At 46.4% G+C, this 23,214-nt stretch overlaps 3 protein-coding genes across 10 annotated transcripts in view; 2 read left to right on the top strand and 1 right to left on the bottom strand.

Annotated features, from left to right (window-relative positions):
* TUT4 (terminal uridylyl transferase 4) overlaps positions 1 to 23,214 on the bottom strand; it is a 228,991-nt gene that overhangs the window by 193,164 nt on the left and 12,613 nt on the right. The window lies entirely within an intron of this gene.
* GPX7 (glutathione peroxidase 7) overlaps positions 3,958 to 23,214 on the top strand; it is a 263,667-nt gene continuing 244,410 nt past the window's right edge. The window contains exons 1-3 of one of the 2 annotated variants that reach the window (XR_008376932.1): positions 3,958 to 4,307; positions 8,127 to 8,388; positions 10,986 to 11,296. Coding sequence is in view for 1 of the 2 variants with exons in the window: in XM_053576535.1 (XP_053432510.1) it covers positions 4,173 to 4,307; positions 8,127 to 8,388; positions 10,986 to 11,149 (561 nt within the window). In the remaining variant the exon portion in view is untranslated. Of the gene's footprint in view, positions 4,308 to 8,126; positions 8,389 to 10,985; positions 11,908 to 23,214 lie in introns of those variants that run through there. The other variant, XM_053576535.1, reaches the window with a different exon arrangement.
* Positions 11,882 to 22,056, top strand: LOC128574731 (protein GVQW1-like; the record flags this gene model as incomplete). Its single annotated transcript, XM_053575559.1, has 4 exons — positions 11,882 to 11,923; positions 12,043 to 12,099; positions 13,432 to 13,489; positions 22,040 to 22,056. Coding segments are annotated over exons 1-4 (174 nt in total), but the record flags the coding sequence as incomplete, so codon positions are not given.

The following is a 23,214-nucleotide window of genomic DNA, read 5'->3' on the forward strand; positions in this document are numbered from 1 at the left end:
TCTAGCACTCTGGGAAGCCGAGGTGCGAGGATTGCTTGAAGCTCACAAGTTAGAGACCAGCCTAAACAAGAGCAAAACCTGTCTCTACTACAAAATAGAAAAACTAGCCAGCCATTGTGGCAGGCCCCTGTAGTCCCAGGTCCTCAGGAGGCTGAGGCAAAAGGATCGACTGAACCCAGGAGTTGAGGTTGCCGTAAGCTATGATGCCACAACACTTTACCCAGGGCAAGACAGAGTAAGAATCTTTCTCAAAAAAAAACTACATGAATTATTTAATGCCTATGTCTCCCTAGCTAGGGAGGCACCTAGAGTAGAACCTGGCAGAACAGGTGCTCAGGAAGTGTTTGCTCAAGGACTGCAGGAGTGTGCTAGTTCTTACCACATGACATGAAGTCTCCACTTTACCTGGCTTCTCTCACCCCAGGCAGTGAGTTACTGGACTAGTACAGGGTCGGCATTCAGCCCTATGCTTGGCACTTCATGGACTCAGTAGTTTTCTTAAGCATGGGAGACACTCTGAGGTACAGTGCAGATCCCAGATCAGTGAAGACTTGGGACCTTAGCGGATGGGAATGCTATAAAGGCAAAGCTTTTTTTTTTTTTTTTTTTTTTATTGCTGTTTTTTTTTTTTTTTTTATTGTTGGGGATTCATTGAGGGTACAATAAGCCAGTTACACTGATTGCAATTGTTAGGTAAAGTCCCTCTTGCAATCATGTCTTGCCCCCATAAAGTGTGACACACACTAAGGCCCCACCCCCCTCCCTCCATCCCTCTTTCTGCACCCCCCCATAACCTTCATTGTCATTAATTGTCCTCATATCAAGATTGAGTACATAGGATTCATGCTTCTCCATTCTTGTGATGCTTTACTAAGAATAATGTCTTCCACTTCCATCCAGGTTAATACGAAGGATGTAAAGTCTCCATTTTTTTTAATGGCTGAATAGTATTCCATGGTATACATATACCACAGCTTGTTAATCCATTCCTGGGTTGGTGGGCATTTAGGCTGTTTCCACATTTTGGCGATTGTAAATTGAGCTGCAATAAACAGTCTAGTACAAGTGTCCTTATGATAAAAGGATTTTTTTCCTTCTGGGTAGATGCCCAGTAATGGGATTGCAGGATCGAATGGGAGGTCTAGGTTGAGTGCTTTGAGGTTTCTCCATACTTCCTTCCAGAAAGGTTGTACTAGTTTGCAGTCCCACCAGCAGTGTAAAAGTGTTCCCTTCTCTCCACATCCACGCCAGCATCTGCAGTTTTGAGATTTTGTGATGTGGGCCATTCTCTCTGGGGTTAGATGGTATCTCAGGGATGTTTTGATTTGCATTTCTCTAATATATAGAGATGATGAACATTTTTTCATGTGTTTGTTAGCCATTCGTCTGTCGTCTTTAGAGAAAGTTCTATTCATGTCTCTTGCCCATTGATATAAGGGATTGTTGGCTTTTTTCATGTGGATTAATTTGAGTTCTCTATAGATCCTGGTTATCAAGCTTTTGTCTGATTGAAAATATGCAAATATCCTTTCCCATTGTGTGGGTTGTCTCTTTGCTTTGGTTATCGTCACCTTAGCTGTACAGAAGCTTTTCAGTTTAATGAAGTCCCATTTGTTTATTTTTGTTGTTGTTGCAATTGCCATGGCAGTCTTCTTCATGAAGTCTTCCCCCAGGCCAATATCTTCCAGTGTTTTTCCTATGCTTTCTTTGAGGATTTTTATTGTTTCGTGCCTTAAATTTAAGTCCTTTATCCATCTTGAATCAATTTTTGTGAGTGGGGAAAGGTGTGGGTCCAGTTTCAGTCTTTTACACGCAGACATCCAGTTCTCCCAACACCATTTATTGAATAGGGAGTCTTTCCCCCAAGGTAAGTTCTTGTTTGGTTTATCGAAGATTAGGTGGTTGTAAGATGTTAGTTTCATTTCTTGGTGTTCAATTCGATTCCAAGTGTCTATGTCTCTGTTTTTGTGCCAGTACCATGCTGTCTTGAGCACTATGGCTTTGTAGTACAGACTAAAATCTGGTATGCTGATGCCCCCAGCTTTATTTTTGTTACTAAGAACTGCCTTAGCTATACGGGGTTTTTTCCGGTTCCATACAAAACGCAGAATCATTTTTTCCAAATCTTGAAAGTACGATGTAGGTACTTTGATAGGAATGGCATTGAATAGGTAGATTGCTTTGGGAAGTATAGACATTTTAACAATGTTGATTCTTCCAAGCCATGAGCATGGTATGTTCTTCCATTTGTTAATATCCTCTGCTATTTCCTTTCTGAGGAGTTCATAGTTTTCTTTATAGAGGTCCTTCACCTCCTTCGTTAGGTATATTCCTAGGTATTTCATTTTCTTTGAAACTATGGTGAAGGGAGTTGTGTCCTTAATTAGCTTCTCCTCTTGACTGTTATTGGTGTATACAAAGGCTACTGACTTGTGGACATTGATTTTATATCCTGAAACATTACTGTATTTTTTGATGACTTCTAGGAGTCTTGTGGTTGAGTCTTTGGGGTTCTCTAAGTATAAGATCATGTCGTCAGCAAAGAGGGAGAGTTTGACCTCCTCTGCTCCCATTTGGATTCCCTTTATTTCCTTGTCTTGCCTAATTGTATTGGCTAGAACTTCCAGCACTATGTTGAATAGTAAAGGTGACAGAGGACAACCTTGTCTGGTTCCAGTTCTAAGAGGAAAAGCTTTCAGTTTTACTCCATTCAGTAAAATATTGGCTGTGGGTTTGTCATAGATAGCTTCAATCAGTTTTAGAAATGTGCCACCTATGCCTATACTCTTCAGTGTTCTAATTAGAAAAGGATGCTGGATTTTATCAAATGCTTTTTCTGCATCTATTGAGAGGATCATGTGATCTTTATTTTTGCCTCTGTTAATATGGTGGATAACGTTTAAGGACTTGCGTATGTTGAACCAGCCTTGCATCCCTAAGGCAAAGCTTTTAACTGTCTACCCTTCCAGAGTCAGGGCCATCTTGGCCTTTGATGCACCCCTTCCCAGACGGCCCCACATCCAAGGACTGATGAAAGAAGGGGTATAAAGGCCTGGCCATCTCAGACCTGATAAGCCACTCTGATAAGCCACTCTAGCTCCAGAGTCCCTGTCCCGTCATTCAAAACTGTCCTTGGAGGGTGGCGCCTGTGGCTCAGTGAGTAGGGTGTCAGCCCCATATACTGAGGGTGGTGGGTTTGAACCCGGCCCCAGCCAAACTACAACAAAAAAAATAGCCAGGCGTTGTGGTGGGCACTTGTAGTCCCAACTACTTGGGAGGCTGAGGCAAGAGAATTGGCTAAGCCCAAGAGCTTGCTGTGAGCTGTGATGTGAGCTCGCTGTGAGCTGTGATGCCATGGCACTCTACCGAAGGCAACAAAGTGAGACTCTGTCTCTAAAAAAAAAAAAAAAAAAAATCTGTCCTTGGGCCTGTATGGAGCTCTCTATTTCTCCCTCTGCTACCCCAGTCCTTCCGGGCCCCTGGCTTTCCATAGGTGTTGTTGACCCCAAGGGTGCTCCCCTCTTAAACGCCCTGCACTCCAAACTCCATTTCAGAATCTGCGTCCCAGGAATCCAGCCTGCCACAGGGTTTCTCTTCCACAGCCTTCCACAGCCTTCTCTTCTGCTTCTCTAAGCCCTCACTTTCAGGGAACATCCATTCATTCGCCTAAAGTTTGTAGGCACCATTACCATTCAATCATCCAAATGATTTTTCTATTAATCCTGTTCCACACTGACCAGGTGTATCAGGAAGGGAGGCTAGCTGAACCAGACAAGTGGAGAAACTGAGGCCCAGGGTTGCGGCGTGGCCAGCCTAAGGCTAAGGCGCTCACGAAGATAAGATCGCAGACCCAGATTTTTGCTTCCCTCCCCCTACAAGTCGCTGGAACAAGAGGGAGCGTCACTGAAATAAATTCTAGTCTCAATGGTCAAAATCCTGAAACAGCGGCTCAGGGCTCCGGTGCAGGAGGGCGGAGTCCAGCGCTCCCGCAGTACAGATGGGGAAACTGAGGTCCAGAGCCGGGTACTCGGTCGGCGGCAGAGGAAAACGAGAAGGGGGCGCGTCCTGCCTCGCAGGGCCCTGCGGCGCCGGGGCCGCCCCCTCCCGCCCCCCACGCCGCGTCCCGCCGCCTCGCCTCTGCCCTCGCAGCACCGCCACCTCGGAAGCGAGTCATGGTGGCGGCGGCGGCGGCGGCGTGGCTGCTCCTGTGGGCCGCGGCCTGCGAGCAGCGGGAGCAGGACTTCTACGACTTCAAGGCGGTGAACATCCGGGGCAAACTGGTGTCGCTGGAGAAGTACCGCGGCTCGGTGAGTGAGCGCCCCCCGCGGGGCCGCGCCGGCCGACGGCGGCGCCCGCAGCCGGGGGCCCTGCTGGGTGTGGCTCGGAGGGGCTCCAGCCGGGCAGCCGGGCCCTGGCTCCGCGCTCCCCACCCCGCACGCACGCAGGCCCGGCTCCGCGCCAGCAGATCCTGCGTCCCGCTCTGCCCCGCGACTACGTGGCACTGCCCTGGCACGCAGTGACACCCGAAGCCCTCAGTTTACGCCGACTGCGCTCCCAACACTTTTAGTCAGCAGAGTCCAGGTCTCAACCCAGGCCCAGCCTTGCCATTCATGGGTGGGAAAAGGAACCGCAGCATCGTGCGGCCTTTCCCTCTCCCATTCCCCGTTTCCGCATCTGGAACAGGGGGAGTTGCTGATACGGAGTCCATCAGAGAACGGTGTGGAAATGAATGTGCAAGGCAGAGGGAATTATCATTTTAGAGGCACGGGAACCTTACTCAGGTCATCCTTTGGAGAGGACACTAAGGCTAGAGAGGGAAGGCATTTGCACAAAGCCACACTGCTCTAGAAAACGACAGAGCCTGGAAGAGAATCCCGACTCCCCTCCATCTGTGGTCCTCTCTAGGCACACTCCTTAAACGGCAGCTCAGGATGAGATCTAATAGTCATCCAGGCTCCTTACCAAGAAGGAATCTAAGTTTGGAGAGGACTTATGTATGGGTCGAGTCTTCTAAACAAACCTAGATTTTAGCAAGACTAAGAACCAAATAGCAAGAGCAGTGGTGAGGAAGGGATGAGAAGAAAACTGCAAGCAGTTGTGCTTGAAGGAGTATGAAATCAGAGGCTGAGAGTGGTGGGAGATGAGGCGGAAGGATCAGGGAGGGACCAAGAGAGACCTCCAACACTACATTGAGAGGACCACACATTTTGTTGTGTGTAATGAATAGTCTTCCACATCTGCCTCTTCAGGATGGACCTGGGGACTCTGGTGTGGGAAGGCCCAGGGCATGCAGATTTGGTTGAACCACATAAAAATGGCTGTCAACATTTTCCTGGAAAACAAGGCCATCTCTAGGGAAGAAAATACTCTATAAGCCTTGAAATTCTTCATTTTATTTTTTAGTATTACCATTAGGAGAGATAAGCCTTGAAATCCTCAAATTTGGATGTGAGTCTTGGGGGCAGTAATTCCTGTCCTGACTGCCCCTCAGGTGCTGGGGCTGGGTTTGAACCCACCACCCTCGGTATATGGGGCCAGGGCCTTACCGACTGAGCCACAGGCGCCACCCGACATTTCCACTTTAATTAGAGCCTATATGGAGTGGGGAGGGAAGAGATAATAAGGAACTGAGAAATGAACAAGATTAATTCTTAGTAGTAATAAGTGTTAAGTCAAAAATAGAACCAGGTCACATAGCTACTAAGAAATATAGTTAGAATTTGAACCCAAGCAGTCCAGCTCCAGAGTCCATGCCCTTATTTGCCAAGGTTAGATGGAAACAGTCCAAGGAAGCTGTGAACCATGCTGTCCACTAACCCAAGCTAGGCCTTCTGTTTGGGTGGTAAACTCATTCATTCACTTGCAAACATTTCCTGGCTTCTACTACATGCCAGCCCCCACACAGCCATGAGCAAGACTGACAGTTTATGCCCTCCAGCTAACTGAGATAACAGTCATTTATACTAGTGTTGAGTATGGATGAATAGGTGATCACTTGGGATTATGCCTGTCTACCATGTGCGGTCACGTACCTATAGGCCTGAATGTAGTGTGTACGTGTGTGTGAATGGTCTGTTTGTTTACTTCTGTGTATGAGTACAAATCTGATTTGTGTTTGTGCCTGTATATTTATATATGTAAATTAACTGTGTGTATTTGGGTGTGTCTACCTATGTTTTGGTCTCTAAGGACCAAGTGTTTTGGTCTCAGGGATGGAATTAGATGCATGATTTTTCCCCTTTCCAAAAGAATGGGCAGACACACCAATGTGGGTTAAACATAAGCAAGCTTTAATGTTGTCATTGCACAAGGATCCAGCAGGGAAGACAGAGGAAGAATCCTAACTAGGGGGTGGGGTGAGTGGTGGGTAGGAGTTTCAGTTTCGTACCACCCCAGGCAGATTATAGTTTATACTACCCTTAAATTGGGGGAGGGGTGTTCTAATTATCCCAGAACTGGGTCCTTCCTTATCTGGTGGTGGTAGGATACAAGAATTATAGCTCAGTGGTCCAATCATATAATCTGGTGGTCCTAAAATGGTGGTGGTTTTTCCCTCCAGCGAACATTTGGCAATGTCCAGAGACTTTTTTTTTTCTTAAACAGCGTCTCACTCTGTCACCTTGGGTAGAGTGCCATGGTTTCAGCCTAGTTCATAGCAACCTCAACCTCTTGGGCTTAAGGGATCCTCTTGCCTGTCTCCCAAATAGCTGGACTACCAGGATATGCCACCCAGCTAATCTTTCTGTTTTTAGTAGAGACAGGGGGTCTCACTCTTTCTCAGGCTGGTCTGGAACTCATGAGGTCAAGCAATCCTCCCACCTTAGCCTCCCAGATTGCTAAGATTACAGGCGTGAACTACCACTCTCGGCCTGGAGGCATTTTTGATCATTAAGACTAGACATCTAGTGAGTCGAGGCCAGGGATGCTGCCAGACATCTGCAATGAATGAACAGGATAGCGCCCCAACAACTAAGAACTATCAAGTCCCAAATGTCAATAATGCTGAGGCCACTGCCAAGGCAGGTGGACTTGTACAGGAGTTCAGGAGTTCAAGACCAGCCTGAGCACTGTGGTGCATGCCTGTAGTCCCAGCTTACACAAGAGGCTGAGGCAAGAGGATCGCCTGAGCCCAAGAGTTTAAGATTGCTATGAGCTATGACACCACAGCCCTCTACAGAGGGCAACAAAGTGAGACTCTGTCTCAAAAACAAACAAACAAATCCTTTAATAATATATAGCTAGAAGCTAAAAACATAGTATTGGTGTCAGAATTCTAACTGCAGTATTATTATAAACAAGTTTCATCAGTCAGCTTGATATTTATTGCCTAAAGTCTTTAATAAGTCAAAAGATTCATCTAGGGATCAATGAAAGTGGTAGTATTTGTTTGCTGGAGAGGAGGGGGCCGTAAAGGGATTGCCCTGGCGTCCTAGGCATCTTTCCCCCACGCCCCCACCCCGTGGTCCTAGGCATCCTTTTATCCAGAAAACTTGTGCGTGTCCACATACCCATGCAGGTGTCTAATATTGCGTATGTGTGCACACCTACTCATTAAGCTGACGCTTACAAAAACTTGTCCATATGCACCCAGGGACGAAATGGACATAGCTCCTCTCCTCAGTAGGTTCATGTTCTAGAAGGGAGACTGATGCATGCACAGGAGTGTGGAGTGGGAAGTGATGAGTGCTATCTGAGCCAAAAATTCAATCCAGGTCTGCCTTTCCACTTCCCCTAATCACTTCCCGATTTGTGGTCACCAATGCGTGTGCCCTCTCTATTAATGTGCTACGTTTGTGGGCACGTGTGACATTTGCTAATATATGTTTGTGTCATGGCAGGTGCATACCCATTTATATGTATTGTGTACTTTTGTTCACAAATGTTCATGTGTGTGTGCGTGCATTTGTAAGTCCCTCAGTGTTTGATTTCACATGTACATGTGTTTGTGTATGTATGAGAGCATAGAACACACGTATATATATGTACGGAATGTTCCTGTATATGTGAGAGTACATTGATTGTTGAGGGAGTCACATTTGGGGGCATGTCAGGGCATGTGCGGTTGCACGCATTAGTCCTCACTGAGTCCCGAATGTGTCTGGACGTTGTTTTGTTTTGGTCTGCAGGTGTCTCTGGTGGTGAACGTAGCTAGTCAGTGTGGCTTCACAGACCAGCACTACCGAGCCCTGCAGCAGCTGCAACGGGACCTGGGTCCCCACCACTTCAACGTGCTTGCCTTCCCCTGCAACCAGTTTGGCCAACAGGAGCCTGACAGCAACAAGGAGATCGAGAGCTTTGCCCGCCGCACCTACAGTGTCTCATTCCCCATGTTTAGTAAGATCGCAGTCACTGGTACTGGTGCCCACCCTGCCTTCAAGTACCTGACACGTGAGTTCTGGTCCCTACAGCTCCTCACCTTCTCTCAGTTGGCTGAAGCCATGGTTCCCTGAGCAGCAGGAGCCACTGGCTGGGTGACTGTAACCCTTCCCCTGTAAGGATAGTGGGAGCAGGGGCTAGCTAAGGGGTATGCCTGCCTAACAGTATCTCCACAACAGCTGCCTTGGAAGTTCTCCTTCAGGAGCACTCCTGCAGACTTCTGTGGGATGCTGTTTGCACATTCAGAGGCACCTAGAAGAAGACTGGGCCCCCACATTTTAGTCAGTATGAATCAGTTGAGTTTATAGACTTATGATGGAGCAATCACTGCACAGATAAGGGACTCCACAGTGCCTGTAGAAGGCTGACTGAGGCATCTCCTGCCCTGAGTCAGAGGCCATCTGAGGAAACTGTCTGAGCTAACATACCAGATCTTAATACAGTAGAATCTCTGTAAGTTGACCACCCAAAGGACCGTAACAAACTAGTCAACATAAGGAACTAGGCCTATTGTACTGATAGTACCTGTGGTGCATGTCTGGACTATGAAAACTAGATCAACTTGGGGCAGTGCCTGTGGCTCAAAGGAGTAGGGCGCCGACCCCATATGTTGGAGGTGGCAGGTTCAAACCCAGCCCTGGCCAAAAATAGCAAAAAAAAAAAAAAACTAGATGGGCGGTGCCTTTGGCTCAGTCGGTAAGGCGCGGGCCCCATATACCGAGGGTGGTGGGTTCAAACCCGGCCCCGGCCAAACTGCAACCAAAAAATAGCCGGGCGTTGTGGCAGACGCCTGTAGTCCCAGCTACTTGGGAGGCTGAGGCAAGAGAATCCCTTGAGCCCAGGAGTTGGAGGTTGCTGTGAGCTGTGTGAGGCCACGGCACTCTACCCAGGGCCATAAAGTGAGATTCTGTCTCTACAAAAAAAAAAAAACAAAAAAACTGGGTCAACTTAAGGGGATGATTAACGTAGACAGGTGGTCAGCTATGGAGGTTGGACCAGTGGTTCTCAGCCTTCTTTTTTTGTTGTTGTAGGTTTTTATTTTTTTTTTTTGTACAGACAGAGTCTCACTTTATTGCCCAAGGTAGAGTGCTGTGGCATCATAGCTCACAGCGACCTCCAACTCCTGGGCTTAGACGATTCTTTTGCCTCAGCCTCCCGAGTAGCTGGGACTACAGGCACCCACCACAACGCCTGGCTATATTTTTGTTGCAGGTTTGGCCAAGGCCGGGTTTGAACCCGCCACCCTCGGTATAGGGGGCCGGCACCCTACCCACTGAGCCATAGGCGCCACCCGGTTTTCAACCTTCTTAATGCCACGAACCTTTAATACAGTTAAAAGGGGTCGCAACCCATAGGTTGAGAACCGCTGGCGTTCTATTGTATTTGAGAACTAGATTCCTTCTCTAGCCCCAAAAGCCTCAGAGCCACAAAATGGGTCATGGACTATGCTTGTCATTATGGTCCTGTTTCCTCCCTCAGGCCTTCTTCCTCCTTTGGAGGCTCCATTTTTGCCTTTCCTCACTCCATGCTTTTAGTTACCTTTGTGGTCCCCACCACCACCCTGACACCCACCCCACAACCCACTTAGCTGGAGGGGTAAATGAGAAACAAGAGAGTGCCAAACAAAAGGTCCCTTACCGAGGCAGATTTGTGTTTTGCTCTGTGGGTCAATCCTAATGTTTGCTTTTTTCCTGTGTGCTTTTATTAGTTCCCTCTCAGTTCCTATAGTTATAGATCAAACCTGGCCTTGCTTTAGAAGCACCTGGAGAGCTCTAAAAAATGCATAAGCCTGAGACCGACTAGCAGGGCCCAAGAATCTGTTTATTTTAAGTAGTCTCCCTCCCCTGCTAGTGATTCTGATGCAACCAGTTCATGGACTAACATTTGGAAACCATTAAGATTTAATCAGAGAATAGGGTATAGCCTGTTCAGTAGTCTGAGGTTATAAATAAAGGGTAATTTGATACAGCTTCATCAAATACTTCACAGAATCCTAAGGCAGTGGTTCTCAAGCTTGGCCCCGCATTAAAATCTCCTGGAGAGCTTTTTTTTTTTTTTATTCTTTTTTTTTTTTTACAGTTTTTGGCCGGGGCTGGGTTTGAACCCACCACCTCCGGCATGTGGGGCCGGCACCCTACTCCTTTGAACCACAGGTGCCACCCTCCTGGAGAGCTTTTTTGTTTTTGAGACAGAGTCTCACTTTGTCACCCTAGGTAGAGTATCATGGTATCATAGCTCACAGCAACCTCATCTTTGGGTTCAAGTGATCCTCTTGCCTCAGTCTCCTGAGGAGCTGGGACTATAGGCACCTGCCACGATGTCTGGCTGTTTTTTAGAGACAGGGTCTTGCTTAGGCTAGTTTCGAACTCCTGAGCTCGAGCAATCCACCTGCCTCAGCCTCCCAGAATGCTAGGATTACAGTCCTGGAGAGCTTTTGAAAGATACTGATGCCTCAGTCTTAGCCTGACAGATTCTGATTGAAGTGGTCTGGGGTGTGGGCTGGACATCAGGATTACACTGCCTCAAGGGAAAGACGGACACTGGTAATGGAATTCCAGGAGAGGGGACACAGGAAGCACATTTTGTTCTCATTCTTCCTTTCTTTCTAGAGACTTCTGGGAAGGAGCCCACCTGGAACTTCTGGAAGTATCTGGTGGCCCCAGATGGAAAGGTGGTAGGGGCTTGGGACCCCACTGTGTCAGTGGATGAGGTCAAGCCCCAGATCACAGCACTGGTGAGGAAGCTCATCCTGCAGAAGCGAGAAGACTTATAACCACTGTTTCCTACACTCCCCTCCCCCATATCCACCTATCCCTACCAGTGTAAACTCAGATGGTGCTTCAAAGGGAGAGACACAATAACTCTCCTTCCTTCACTCTTACTCATGTGGGGGAAAGTCCTATCATTTTTTTTTTATACAGTCTTACTCCGTTGCCCCTGGAATGAGTGCCGTGGCATCATAACTCACAACAACTTTAAACTCTTGGGCTCAAGTGATCCTCTTGCCTCAGCCTCCTGAGTAGCTGGGACTACAGTGCCTACCACAACACCTGGCTAGTTTTTCTATTTTTAGTAGAGACAGGGTCTCACTCTTGCTTATGCTTGTCTTGGATTCCTGAGTTCAAACATTCTACCAGCCTTGGCCTCCCAAACTGCTAGGTGTGAGCCACGACACCCAGCCACTGTCATTTTGATTATTTAAATCTTAGAGCAACAAATAGGAGTTCCTGGCTAATGAGAACTCTTGACCAGTGACTGGTCAGCCAGTAAGAACCTCTAGCCAATATAAAATGTGGCAAATAGAAGTATCAAGCAATAATCTCCCACCCATAAAGACCTCTGTAAAATGGGACCAATTCCTACCTCACAGGGCTGTTGTGAGGATTAGGATGAAATATCTGTGAAAGTGCCTAAGGCAGTGCTAGAGAAATAGGAAACATTCAATAAATGTTTTTTGCATACAAATGAAAAAAACACTTGTTATCAATAAAAACTCTCATCCAACATGAATTTCCAGCCAATGGGACTCCAGCGCAAACATTTACTAGTAGAGTAGTTGTTTTCTCTATATTATTATTATTATTCTTTATTTATTTTTTTTTTTGTAGAGACAGAGTCTCACTTTATGGCCCTCAGTAGAGTGCCGTGGCATCACACAGCTCACAGCAACCTCCAACTCCTGGGCTTAAGCAATTCTCTTGCCTCAGCCTCCCAAGTAGCTGGGACTACAGGTGCTTGCCTCAACACCTGGCTATTTTTTTGTTGTTGTTGCAGTTCGGCGGGGATCGGTTTGAACCTGCCACCTCCGTATATGGGGCCGGCACCCTACTGACTGAGCTACAGGTGCCGCCCTGTATTATTATTTTTTGAGACAAGAGTCTCACTTTGTTGCCTCAGGCTAGAGTGCTGTGGCATCACAGTTCACAGCAACCTCTTTTTTTTTTTTTTTTTGGCCGGGGCTGGGCCTGAACCCACCACCTCCGGCATATGGGACCGGCGCCCTACTCCTTGAGCCACAGGCGCCACCCCACAGCAACCTCAAACTCCTAGGCTCAAGTGATCCTCTTGCCTCAGCCTCCCAAGTAGGTGGGGCTACAGGTGATGCCACAACGCCTGGCTAGTTTTTCTATTTTTAGTAGAAATGGGGTCTCACTCTTGCTCAGGCTGGTTTCCAACTCGTTAGCTCTAGCAATCCACTGGCCTCCCACAGTGCTAGGATTACAGGTGTGACCACCACACCCAGCCTGTATTATTATTATTATTATTTATTTATTTTTTTTTTGTAGAGACAGAGTCTCACTATACCGCCCTCCGGTAGAGTGCCGTGGCGTCACATGGCTCACAGCAACCTCCAACTCTTGGGCTTATGTGATTCTCCTGCCTCAGTATTATTATTTTTTTTAAATTTCATTTATTTATTTTTTTTTTTGAGACAGTCTCACTATGTTGCCCTTAGTACAGTGCCCTGACATCACAGCTCACAGCAACCTTAAACTTGGGCTTAAGCGATTCTCTTGCCTCAGCTTCCCAAGTAGCTGGGACTACAGGTGCCCGCCACAATACCCAGCTATTTTTTTCTTGCAATTGTCATTTAGCTGGCCCAGGTCAGGTTCGAACCCATTGCCCTCAGTGCATGTGGCAAGTGCCATAACCACTGTGCTATGAGTGCTGAGCCTATTATTTTTTTAATTGCAAAAGAAATGCAAGTTCATTGTAAAAATCCAAGCAATATAGGACAATATAAAATAAAAATGAATGTATCTTCCTCACTTCCTATCATCTTATTCACTGTTAGTAACTTGGTACAAAGGCTTCTGGGCCTTTTTAAATTTTATTTTATTTATTAATTTTTTCCTTTTTGAGACAGAGTCTCACTCCGTTGCCTGGGCTAGAGTCCCATGATGTCAAAGCTCACAAGAACCTCAAATTCTTGGGCTCAAGTGATCTTGCCTCAGCCTCCCAAGTAACTGGGACTACAGGCACCCACCACCTGCCCGGCTAGTTTTTCTACTTTTAGTAGAGGTAGGGGGTCTCACTCTTGCTCATGTTGGTCTAGAACTCCTGAGCTCAAGTGATCCACCAGCCTCAGCCTCCCAAAGTGCTAGGATTACAGGTATGAGCCACCACGGCTGGCCTGGAGGCCTTTTTAAAAATCAAGCTAATCATTATTACCCAATAAGAATTCACTGACCAAAAGTATTCTACAATAATAAATAGGCAAAAGATATGAATAGATAATTCATGAAAGAATATAGGATATGAAAAGATGTTCAGGCTCATTCAAGTTTGACAGAGTTTGAAAATGATAATACCTATTGTTGGTAAGGATGTGGAGAAATGGGCATTCACATAAACCATTGGTGGGACAATAAATTGGCACAAGTTTCTTGAGTGTGATTTGGCAGTATCTTTTTTTTTTTTTTCTTTGAGACAAAGTCTCAAGCTGTCACCCTGGGTGGAAAGCCGTGGCATCCCAGCTCACAGCAACCTCAAACTCTTGGGCTCAAGTGATCCTCTTGCCTCGTTTTTCTATTTTTTAGTAGAGACAGGGTCTTGATTTTGCTCAGGCGTCTTAAATTTGTGAGCTCCACCTGCAATCCACCTGCCTTGGCCTCCCACAGTGCTAGGATTACAGGTGTAAGACACGGCGCCCAGCCTGCAATACCTTTTAAAACAAAATGTTCATACCCTTTGCCCTGTCATTTCCCTTACTATTATAAAAGACCCCCAAATGTATAATAATATGTATGTACACTGTTCAGAATAGGGAAAATCTCAATGCTTCTCATATGCCCATCAATATAGGTCTGATAATAAATTATGGCACAAATCCAAATGAAAAGATCATAGTTAAAATGAATTATATCTCTATATACCACCATGGAAAGTTGTCCAAAAGTGAAAAAAAGTAAGTTATTATACAGAATGAGGCTGGGTGCGGTGGCTCACACCTGTAATCCCAGCACTTGGGAGCCTGAGGCGGGTAGATTGACTGAGCCCACAGGGTCAAGACCAGCCTGAGCCAGAGCAAGACCTTGCTCTAAAAAAATAGCTGGGCACTGGTTTGGCACCCGTAGCTCAGTGAGTAGGGCGCTGGCCACATACACCAAAGCTGGCAGGTTCGAGCCTGGCCCGGGTCTGCTAAACAACGACAACTGCAGCCAAAAAATAGCCAGGTGTTGTGGCGGGCACCTGTGGTCCCAGCTGCTTGGGAGGCTGAGGCAAGAGAATTGCTTGAGCCCAAGAGTTTGAGATTGCTGTGAGCTATGATGCCACCACACTCTACGGAGGGCGACATAGACTCTGTCTCAAAAGAAAAAAAGAAGAAATAAAATAAAAAAATGTACAACGTTAAGTGGAGAAAGGGGAAAAACATAAACCAAACTGTTAATGGCGGTTGTCCTTGAGGTGGTAGAGTGAGGTAACAGGAGTCATTTTCATTAAATATTTCTGTAATGTTTGAATTTTGTATGTAAAATACATACTTTTATACAAGCATAAAAAGAGACAGCTGAAAACTGGAGTGATGGGCAAAGTCACTGGGCTTGGTAAATCATTGGCCAATAAGAATGTCATATTCAAGGCTACACCTGTGGCTCAAAGGAGTAGGGCACAGGCTCCATATACCAGAAGTGGCGGGTTCAAACCCGGCCCTGGCCAAAAACTGAAAAAAAAAAAAAAAAAGTCAAACTCACTTCACCCAAGGCCAGTCTTCTAGAAGTCTGGAGACTCAGATGCAAGTCCTGACTGAGTCACAGACTGAGCACCTTGCTCCCTCTCTGCTGTCCTCCATTTTCCCACTGAAGAACAAAAGGGTTGACTGTGTTGTTCTTACAGTCTCCTTTAATGATCCTTCTCAAAAGCTTCAGCGCCAACAGTGGGGAACCTTAGGGAAACTTGTGGCCTTCCTGGTCCTTAAGTGTGGTCATCTGACCGAATTCAAATTTTACATAACAAATCCTTTCATTAAAAGGGGTACGTGGGGGCGGCACCTAAGGCTCCGTGGGTGGGGCGCCAGCCCCATATACCGAGGGTGGCAGGTTCGGCCCGGGCCCCAGCCAAACTGCAACAACAACAAAAAATAGCCCGGGCCCCAGCCAAACTGCAACAACAACAAAAAATAGCCGGGCGTTGTGGCGGGCGCCTGTAGTCCCAGCTACTTCGGAGGCTGAGGCAAGAGAATCGCCTAAGCCCAGGAGTTGGAGGTTGCTGTGAGCTGTGTGAGGCCATGGCACTCTACTGAGGATGATAAAGTGAGACTCCATCTCTACAAAAAAAAAAAAAGAAGAAGAAAAGGGTACGTGGGCAGCGCCTGTGGCACCAGCCCCATATACTGTGGGTGGTGGGTTCGAACCCAGCCCCTGCCAAACTGCAACAAAAAGGTGGCCAGGCGTTGTGGCAGGTGCCTGTAGTCCCAGCTACTTGGGAGGCTGAGGCTGGAGAATCTCCTAAGCCCAAGGATTTGGAGGTTGCTGTGAGCTGTGTATTAACTCTTAGCACTCTACTAAGAGTTAATAAGTGAGACTCTGCCTCCAAAAAAAAAAAAAAATTTAAACAATTTTTAAAAAAATTAAAATTATAAAATTAAAAAAATAAAAAAATTAAATTAAAAACAAATAAAAAATAAGGGGGTACAGAAGAGAAACACGAAACTTTTCTGGCCTCTTTTGATGCTTATAAAAGAACGATCTTGTGATCAGAAGGCCATAGATTCTCACCCTGTTTAGACTGACCACAAGCCGCCCTGGTTGTCTCCAGCCTGCCCTTCCACTCCCCCCTCTAAGCTCCTGCTCTACATATGCTCGTGTGAACGTGTACACACACACGCACACACAGTGAAACCTAGATATCTGAAATGTACCTGATAGACATCTTGGAACTACATTCTCCCACAGCTCCCGCCTCCCCCTCCCCACTGCCTCTACCACCCATATTTGTGCCTTAACTCACTGCACTCACGGAGGCCATCACTTAGCTCCTTACTGCGAAATCCAGTGAACATCCCTCTGACCTTATCCTCCTTGACCTCAAGACACATCTGCCCCTGCTGCGACGCTCTTCTCCCTGACCCGCTCTTCCCTCCTGCCCGTCTTCCCTGAGTTCCCCCCTCTCTCTGAGCGCTGCTTCCTTCTCCTCCTATCCCTTCCCATGGGGCTTCCTTGGGGTTCCAGTCTGGTCCCTTTTCTCCCCCCACGTACTTCCATAACCGTCTCATGGTTTTGTTCTCATGGTTTTGACCACCCGTACACTGATGACACCCAAATCTTTACCTTGTATCGATACTGGACTCATATCCACCTGCCTACTGGGCATCTCTACAGACACCTCAGTTCAACACGTCCAGAACTAAACTCACCGTCACGTTTGCCTGGCATCTCTGCACTTCCTTCCACCCAGCCTTTGTACCCCTCTAGCCTTTTCTCTTTCCTTTTTTTCTGTTTTGCACTTCTCCTGCCTCAGCCTCCTCAGTGGCTAGGACTACACACATGCCACCACACCAGGCTTTTTTTTTTTGGAGAGATGGGGGTAAGAAGGGGGTCTCACCATTGCCCAGGCTGGTTTCAAACTCTTGCCTCATGCAACCCTCCTACCTCTGCCTCCCTAAGTGCTAGGATTACAGACATGGGCCACCATGCCCGGCCCCACAATCCCTCATTTGCTCACTCACTCATAACACTCTATTCTCATCATTTAAGCAGCTGCCCTCCCTTCCCCCACTTCAGCACAGTGCCCTTAGCAGATTAAATTGAATTACATGGTAAGCATTTTGAACTCCAGTCCCTGTCTGCCCCTGACCAGACTATCTTGAAACCAAAGAAGAGCAAACGTTTCCCCAGAAATTGAGAGTCCAGCTGAGGATTTTACACTCCAATTAGACCTGCATTCCTATAAACCTATCAGCTTTCTGCTGTTGCAAGTCCCTTCTATCTAACATGTGCAAGGGTCTCTAGGAAAAATGTCACTTTAAATCCTCGTCAACTGTACCTTAGTCATTGGTTAACCACTATCTGCCAACATCTTGGTTTTAATTTAATCCTTTAGTTATCAGCTAACACTTGAGGTGTTCTTAATAACATCTGATTATCTACTAACACTGATCATCTTCTAACATCTTATTTATTTTTTATTTTATTTGTTTTTTATTTTGAGACAGAGTCTCACTCTGTTACCCCAGACTACAGTGTTGTGGCATCAGCCTACCTCACAGGAACCTCAAATTCCTGGGTTCAAGTGATCCTTTTGCCTCAGCCTCCCAGGTATCTGGGACTACAGGTGCCTGCCACAATGCCCGGCTAATTTTTCTTTTCTTTTTTTTTTTCTTTGAGACAATGTCTCACTATGTCACCCTTAATAGGGTGCCATAGCGTCACAGCTCACGGCAACCTCTAACTCTTGGACTTAAGTGATTCTCTTGACTCAGCCTCCTAAGCAGCTGGGACTATAGGCACCTGCCACAATGCCCAGCTATTTTTTGTTGCAGTTGTCATTGTTGTTTAGCAGGCCTGGGCCGGGCTTGAACTCATCAGCCTCGGTGTATGTGGCTGGCGCCCTACTCACTGAGCTACGGCGCTGAGCCCAGAATCTCACTCTTGCTCACGCTGGTCCCAAACGCCTGAGCTCAATTAATCCTACCACCTTAGCCTCCCAGAGTGCTAGGATTATAGGCAGAGCTATGGTGCCTGGCCTTTAACATCTTATTTATAAACCAAATACCATATTTATTAGGTTATGCCCTTTTTTTTTTTTTTTTGAGACAGTCTCAAGCTATCACCCTGGGTGGAGCGCCATGGCATCATAACTCACAGCAACCTCAAACTCTTGGGCTCAAGTGATCCTCCTGCCTCAGTTTTTCTATTTTTAGTAGAGACAGGGTCTCGCTTTTGCTCAGGCTGCTCTGGAACTGGTGAGCTCCAGCAATCCACCCACCTTGTCCTCCCAGAGTGCCGGGATTACAAACGTGATGCACCACACCCGGCCTAGGTTATGCCTTAGTACTTAATAGCTTAGCTATTTGCTACACCTTAGTTATTAATTGGTATTATACTTTTGTGTTAAATCTTATTACTGACCCCTTAGCTATCGGCTGAGTTTAGAGCAGATTAGAAAGCCAAATACCAGCTCAGCAACTAGACACCAGCCACATATACCAGAACTGGCGGGATCAAACCCAGCCTGGGCCTGCCAAACAACAATGACAACTACAACAAAAAATAGCCTGGCATTGTGGCGGGTGCCTATAGTCCCAGCTACTCAGGAGGCTGAGGCAAGAGAATCACTTAAGCCCAAGAGTTTGAGGTTGCTGTGAGCTGTGAAGCCATAGTACTCTACCAAGAGCGACATAGTGAAACTCTGTCTCAAAAAAAAAAGCAAGATACCACCAGTTAGGAGTTAGAGGAGAAGGTCATTTCTGGCTATAGATATGAGAAAGGCCTTTATCTTTTGCTGGAGGGGGGGGGGTCTCCTTTCACCCACAGATGATTCTCTTTCAACATCAACGTCAGTTCCTGAGAGAAAAAGAGGACCCAACCTAATTAATGTACTTATCTGCTTCTGTGAGCCAGGGTGGAGGGTGGAAGGAGGAGGATGTGACTGTGAAAAGACTTCCTGGAACACTGTGTTTGGAAAGGACGTTCATTCATCAACAAATGTTTCTGGAGCCATAATTATATGTCAGTAAACAAAACAGGCCATGTTCTGAGCTGAGCGTAGTGCTTCATGCCTGTAATCCCAGCAATTTGGGAGGCTGAGGCAGGGAGATTCTTTGAGCCTAGGAATTGGAGGCTATGTGACCTATTATGATACCACTATACTTCAGCCTGGGTGACAGAGCAAGACCATTTACCTTTTAAAAAGAAAAAAAAAAGGCTCAGCACCTGTAGCTCGGCAGCTAGGGCACCAGCCACATACACTGAAGCTGACAGGTTCAAATACAGCCCAGGCCTGCCAAATAACAAAGACAACTACAACCAAAAAATAGCCAGGCGGCGGCGCCTGTGGCTCAAGGAGTAGGGCACCGGTCCCATATGCCAGAGGTGGCGGGTTCAAACCCAGCCCTGGCCAAAAACCAAAAAAGAAAAAAACAAAAAATAGCCAGGCCATTGTGGCGGGTGCATGTAGTCCCAGCTACCTGGGAGGCTGAGGCAAGAGAATCGCTTAAGCCCAACAGTTGGAGATTGCTGTGAACTGTGATGCCACAGCACTCTACCTGGGGCAACAAAGTGAGACTCTGTCTCAAAAAAAAAAGTATGTTCCCAACTGTATGACACTTAGAGAATAGTGGAAAAGATAAACCTTAATTATAAGGATAAACAAATAATTACACCAATTATTATATAATTACAATTATGATAAGCACCAGGAAGAAGTACAGGGAGCCAACAACAGGTATAAAAGGGCACTCGCCAAGTGCAGTGGCTCACACCTGTAATCCCAGCATTTGTGGAGGCCCAGGGAGGATTGCTTGAGCCAACAGTTGAAGATCAGTCTGGGCAACATAGTGAGACCCTGTCTCTATAAAAAAATTTTAAACTATCTAGGTGTGGTGGTGTGTACCTATAGTCCTAGCTACTTAGATATCACTTAAGCCCAGGAGTTGAGGCTGCAGTGAACTATGATTAGGCCACTGCACTCTATCCTGGGCAACAGAATAAGATCCTGTCTCCAGGCCACGTGTGGTGGCTCACACCTGTAATCCCAGCACTCTGGGAGGCCGAGGTAGATGGATTACTTGAGCTCAGGAGTTTGAGGTTGCTGTGATCTATGATGCCACGGCACTCTACCAAGGGCATCAAGGTGAGACTATGTCTCAAAAAAAAAAAAAACCTGTCTTCAAAAAACAAAACAAAATGAAAAGTATTTGTAGTTCATCTGAAATTCAAATTTATCCTCTCATCCTGTATTTCATCTGGCAACCCAGATGGGTTGAGAACCAAGCACTAAGGAGTTAAACTAGATAGCTTGTGATATCCATTTGACTCTAGCAAACAAAGATGCTAAGATTCTTCTGATTTGCCTTATTCCTTCCAGTGAAAGAAGAAATTCTTCTTAGGATTATAGAAAAAGAGTTGAAAACAATAATTAACAGGCAAATTAATATAACAAATGACAATATACCCTTATCAGCTGTGTAACCTTGGAATAGTCAGAACCTTGCTAACCTTCATTGCTTGTCTAGGCAATGAAAGGAAATATAGGATTTTATCTTGTATGTGCCAGGGACTGTGCTAGACACTTTCACCCATATGATCTCTTGCTTAGGAAAAAATGACAAAATGATGTCTGAGAAGGCACTTTATATGTGGAAACAGGCCCATAAGAGATATGAAACAGTGTTCCCATTAGTATAGTAGCTGTCTACAGTTGATTTCCTTTACTGAGCCTTAGGAGGAAAGAAGCTTCCTTAGCTCTATTGTATTACAGAGGAAAGACATTGTCTAGGACTGTGGACTATAGAACAGTGGGTTTTTTTTTTTTTTTTTTTTTTAACAGTCTCACTTTGTCACCCTCAGTAGAGTGTCATGACATCACAGCTCACAGCAACCTCAAACTTTTGGGCTCAAAAGATCCTCTTGCCTCAGCATCCCAAGTAGCTGGGACTATAGGCGCTCACTACAATGCCCCGCTAGTTGTTCTATTTTTTTGTTTGTTTTGTAGAGACAGAGTCTCACTTTATTGCCCTCGGTAGAGTGCTGTGCTGTCACAGCTCACAGCAACCTCCAACTCCGGGGCTTTGGTGATTTTCTTTCTTTTTTTTTTTTTTTTTGTAGAGACAGAGTTTCACTTTAAGGCCCTCGGTAGAGTGCCATGGCCTCAACACAGCTCACAGCAACCTCCAACTCCTGGGCTTAAGCGATTCTCTTGCCTCAGCCTCCCGAGTAGCTGGGACTACAGGCACCCGCCACAACGCCCGGTTATTTTTTGGTTGCAGTTCGGCCAGGGCCGGGTTTGAACCTGCCACCCTCGGTATATGGGGCTGGCGCCTCACCAATTGAGCCATAGGCGCCGCCCGGTGATTTTCTTTTTTATTTTATTTTATTATTAAATCATAGCTGTGTACATTAATGCGATCATGGGGCACCATACTCTGGTTTTATAGACCATTTGACATATTTTCATCACACTGGTTAACATAGCCTTCCTGGCATTTTCTTAGTTATTGTGTTAAGACATCCATATTCTACATTTTATTAAATTTCACATGTACCCTTGTAAGATGCACTGCTTTGGTGATTTTCTTGCCTCAGCCTCCCAAGTAGCTGAGACCACAGGCGCCCACCACAACGCCCAGCTATTTTTTTTTTTTTTTTTTTAGAGACAGAGTTTCATTTTATGGCCCTCGTTAGAGTGCCGTGGCGTCACACAGCTCATAGCAACCTCCAACTCCTGGGCCCAAGCGATTCTCTTGCCTCACCCTCCCAAGTAGCTGGGACTACAGGTGCCTGCCACAACACCCGGCTATTTTTTTGTTGCAGTTTGGCCAGGGCCAGCTTTGAACCCACCACCCTCGGTATATGGGGCTGGCGCCCTACCCACTGAGCCACAGGCGCCGCCCTCGTTGGTCTATTTTCAGTAGAGACAGGATCTCATTCTTGCTCAGGCTGGTCTCAAACTCCAGAGCTCATGAGTTCATCTGCCTCAGTTTCCCAGAGTGCTGGAATTATAGGCATGAACCACCGTGCCCAGCCAGAGCAGTGGTTCTTAACTGAGGGTGATTTTGCTTACCACTGGGCTCAAAAGTACCAAGGGGACATTTTCGGTTGTCACAACTGAGGGATGGATACAACTGGCATCTGGTAGGCAGAGGCCAAAGATACTGCTGTACATTTAGCCTACGATGCACGGGACTTCTCCCCATAACAAAGAATTGTCTGTCTCAAAACGTCAATTGGTTGGGAAATCCTAGGCTAGAGTATTACAGAGCAAGACTCACTTCCTGGTTCTGCCACTTAGCAGCTGGGTGACTCTTGGACAAAGTATTTCACCTCTTTGGGTCTCAGTGACCTCTGTAGGACATGGGATAAAAATAGCACCTAGCTCATAGACCTATTGTGATGATTAAATGACAGTACACCCATAAAGCATTCAATGCAGTGTCTGGCACATTACAAATACTCAGTCTTCTTGTGGTTACTTAGGTATTACTATCCCCATTTAAAAGATAAGGAAATTGAGGCTTAGAGAAGGAAACAGGCTTGCCCAGTTCAAGAAAAAAAGCAATTGTAGTCATTTTAGTCATGGGGTTGACACAATTTACTAACAATCTTCTGTAGAAAAAGGCTACAGTTTGGGGCGGCGCCTGTGGTTCAGTGAGTAGGGTGCTGGCCCCATATGCCGAGGGTGGTGGGTTCAAACCCAGCCCCGGCCAAACTGCAACAACAACAACAAAAAAAATAGCCGGGCGTTGTGGCGGGTGCCTGTAGTCCCAGCTGCTCAGGAGGCTGAGGCAAGAGAATCACATAAGCCCAAGAGCTGGAGGTTTCTGTGAGCTGTGTGACGCCACGGCACTCTACCGAGGGCAGTAAAGTGAGACTCTGTCTCTACAAAAAAAAAAAAAAAAAGGCTACAGTTTTCTGTATGTGGAGCCAATGTGGGATCCGATCCTTGCTCTCAGCGCAGTGGAAGGAAGAACAGAACTAACCTTTACTGAATGCTCATATACCTGTATCTTACAGATGAGGCTAAGTGAGGTGTCCAAGATCACCTAGCAAGTCAGTTGCCACGTGGAAACTGCAGTCCAGCCTGGTCTGGTTCCAACATTCTTGACTTCCCCTATACTATTTGCTTCCTGGACTCTGGTATAGCTTCAGCAAGGACAGGGCTGGTTTCAGGTTGGAGACA

This window comes from Nycticebus coucang, chromosome 22 (genome assembly GCF_027406575.1).
Source record: "Nycticebus coucang isolate mNycCou1 chromosome 22, mNycCou1.pri, whole genome shotgun sequence".
Lineage (NCBI taxonomy): Eukaryota > Metazoa > Chordata > Mammalia > Primates > Lorisidae > Nycticebus > Nycticebus coucang.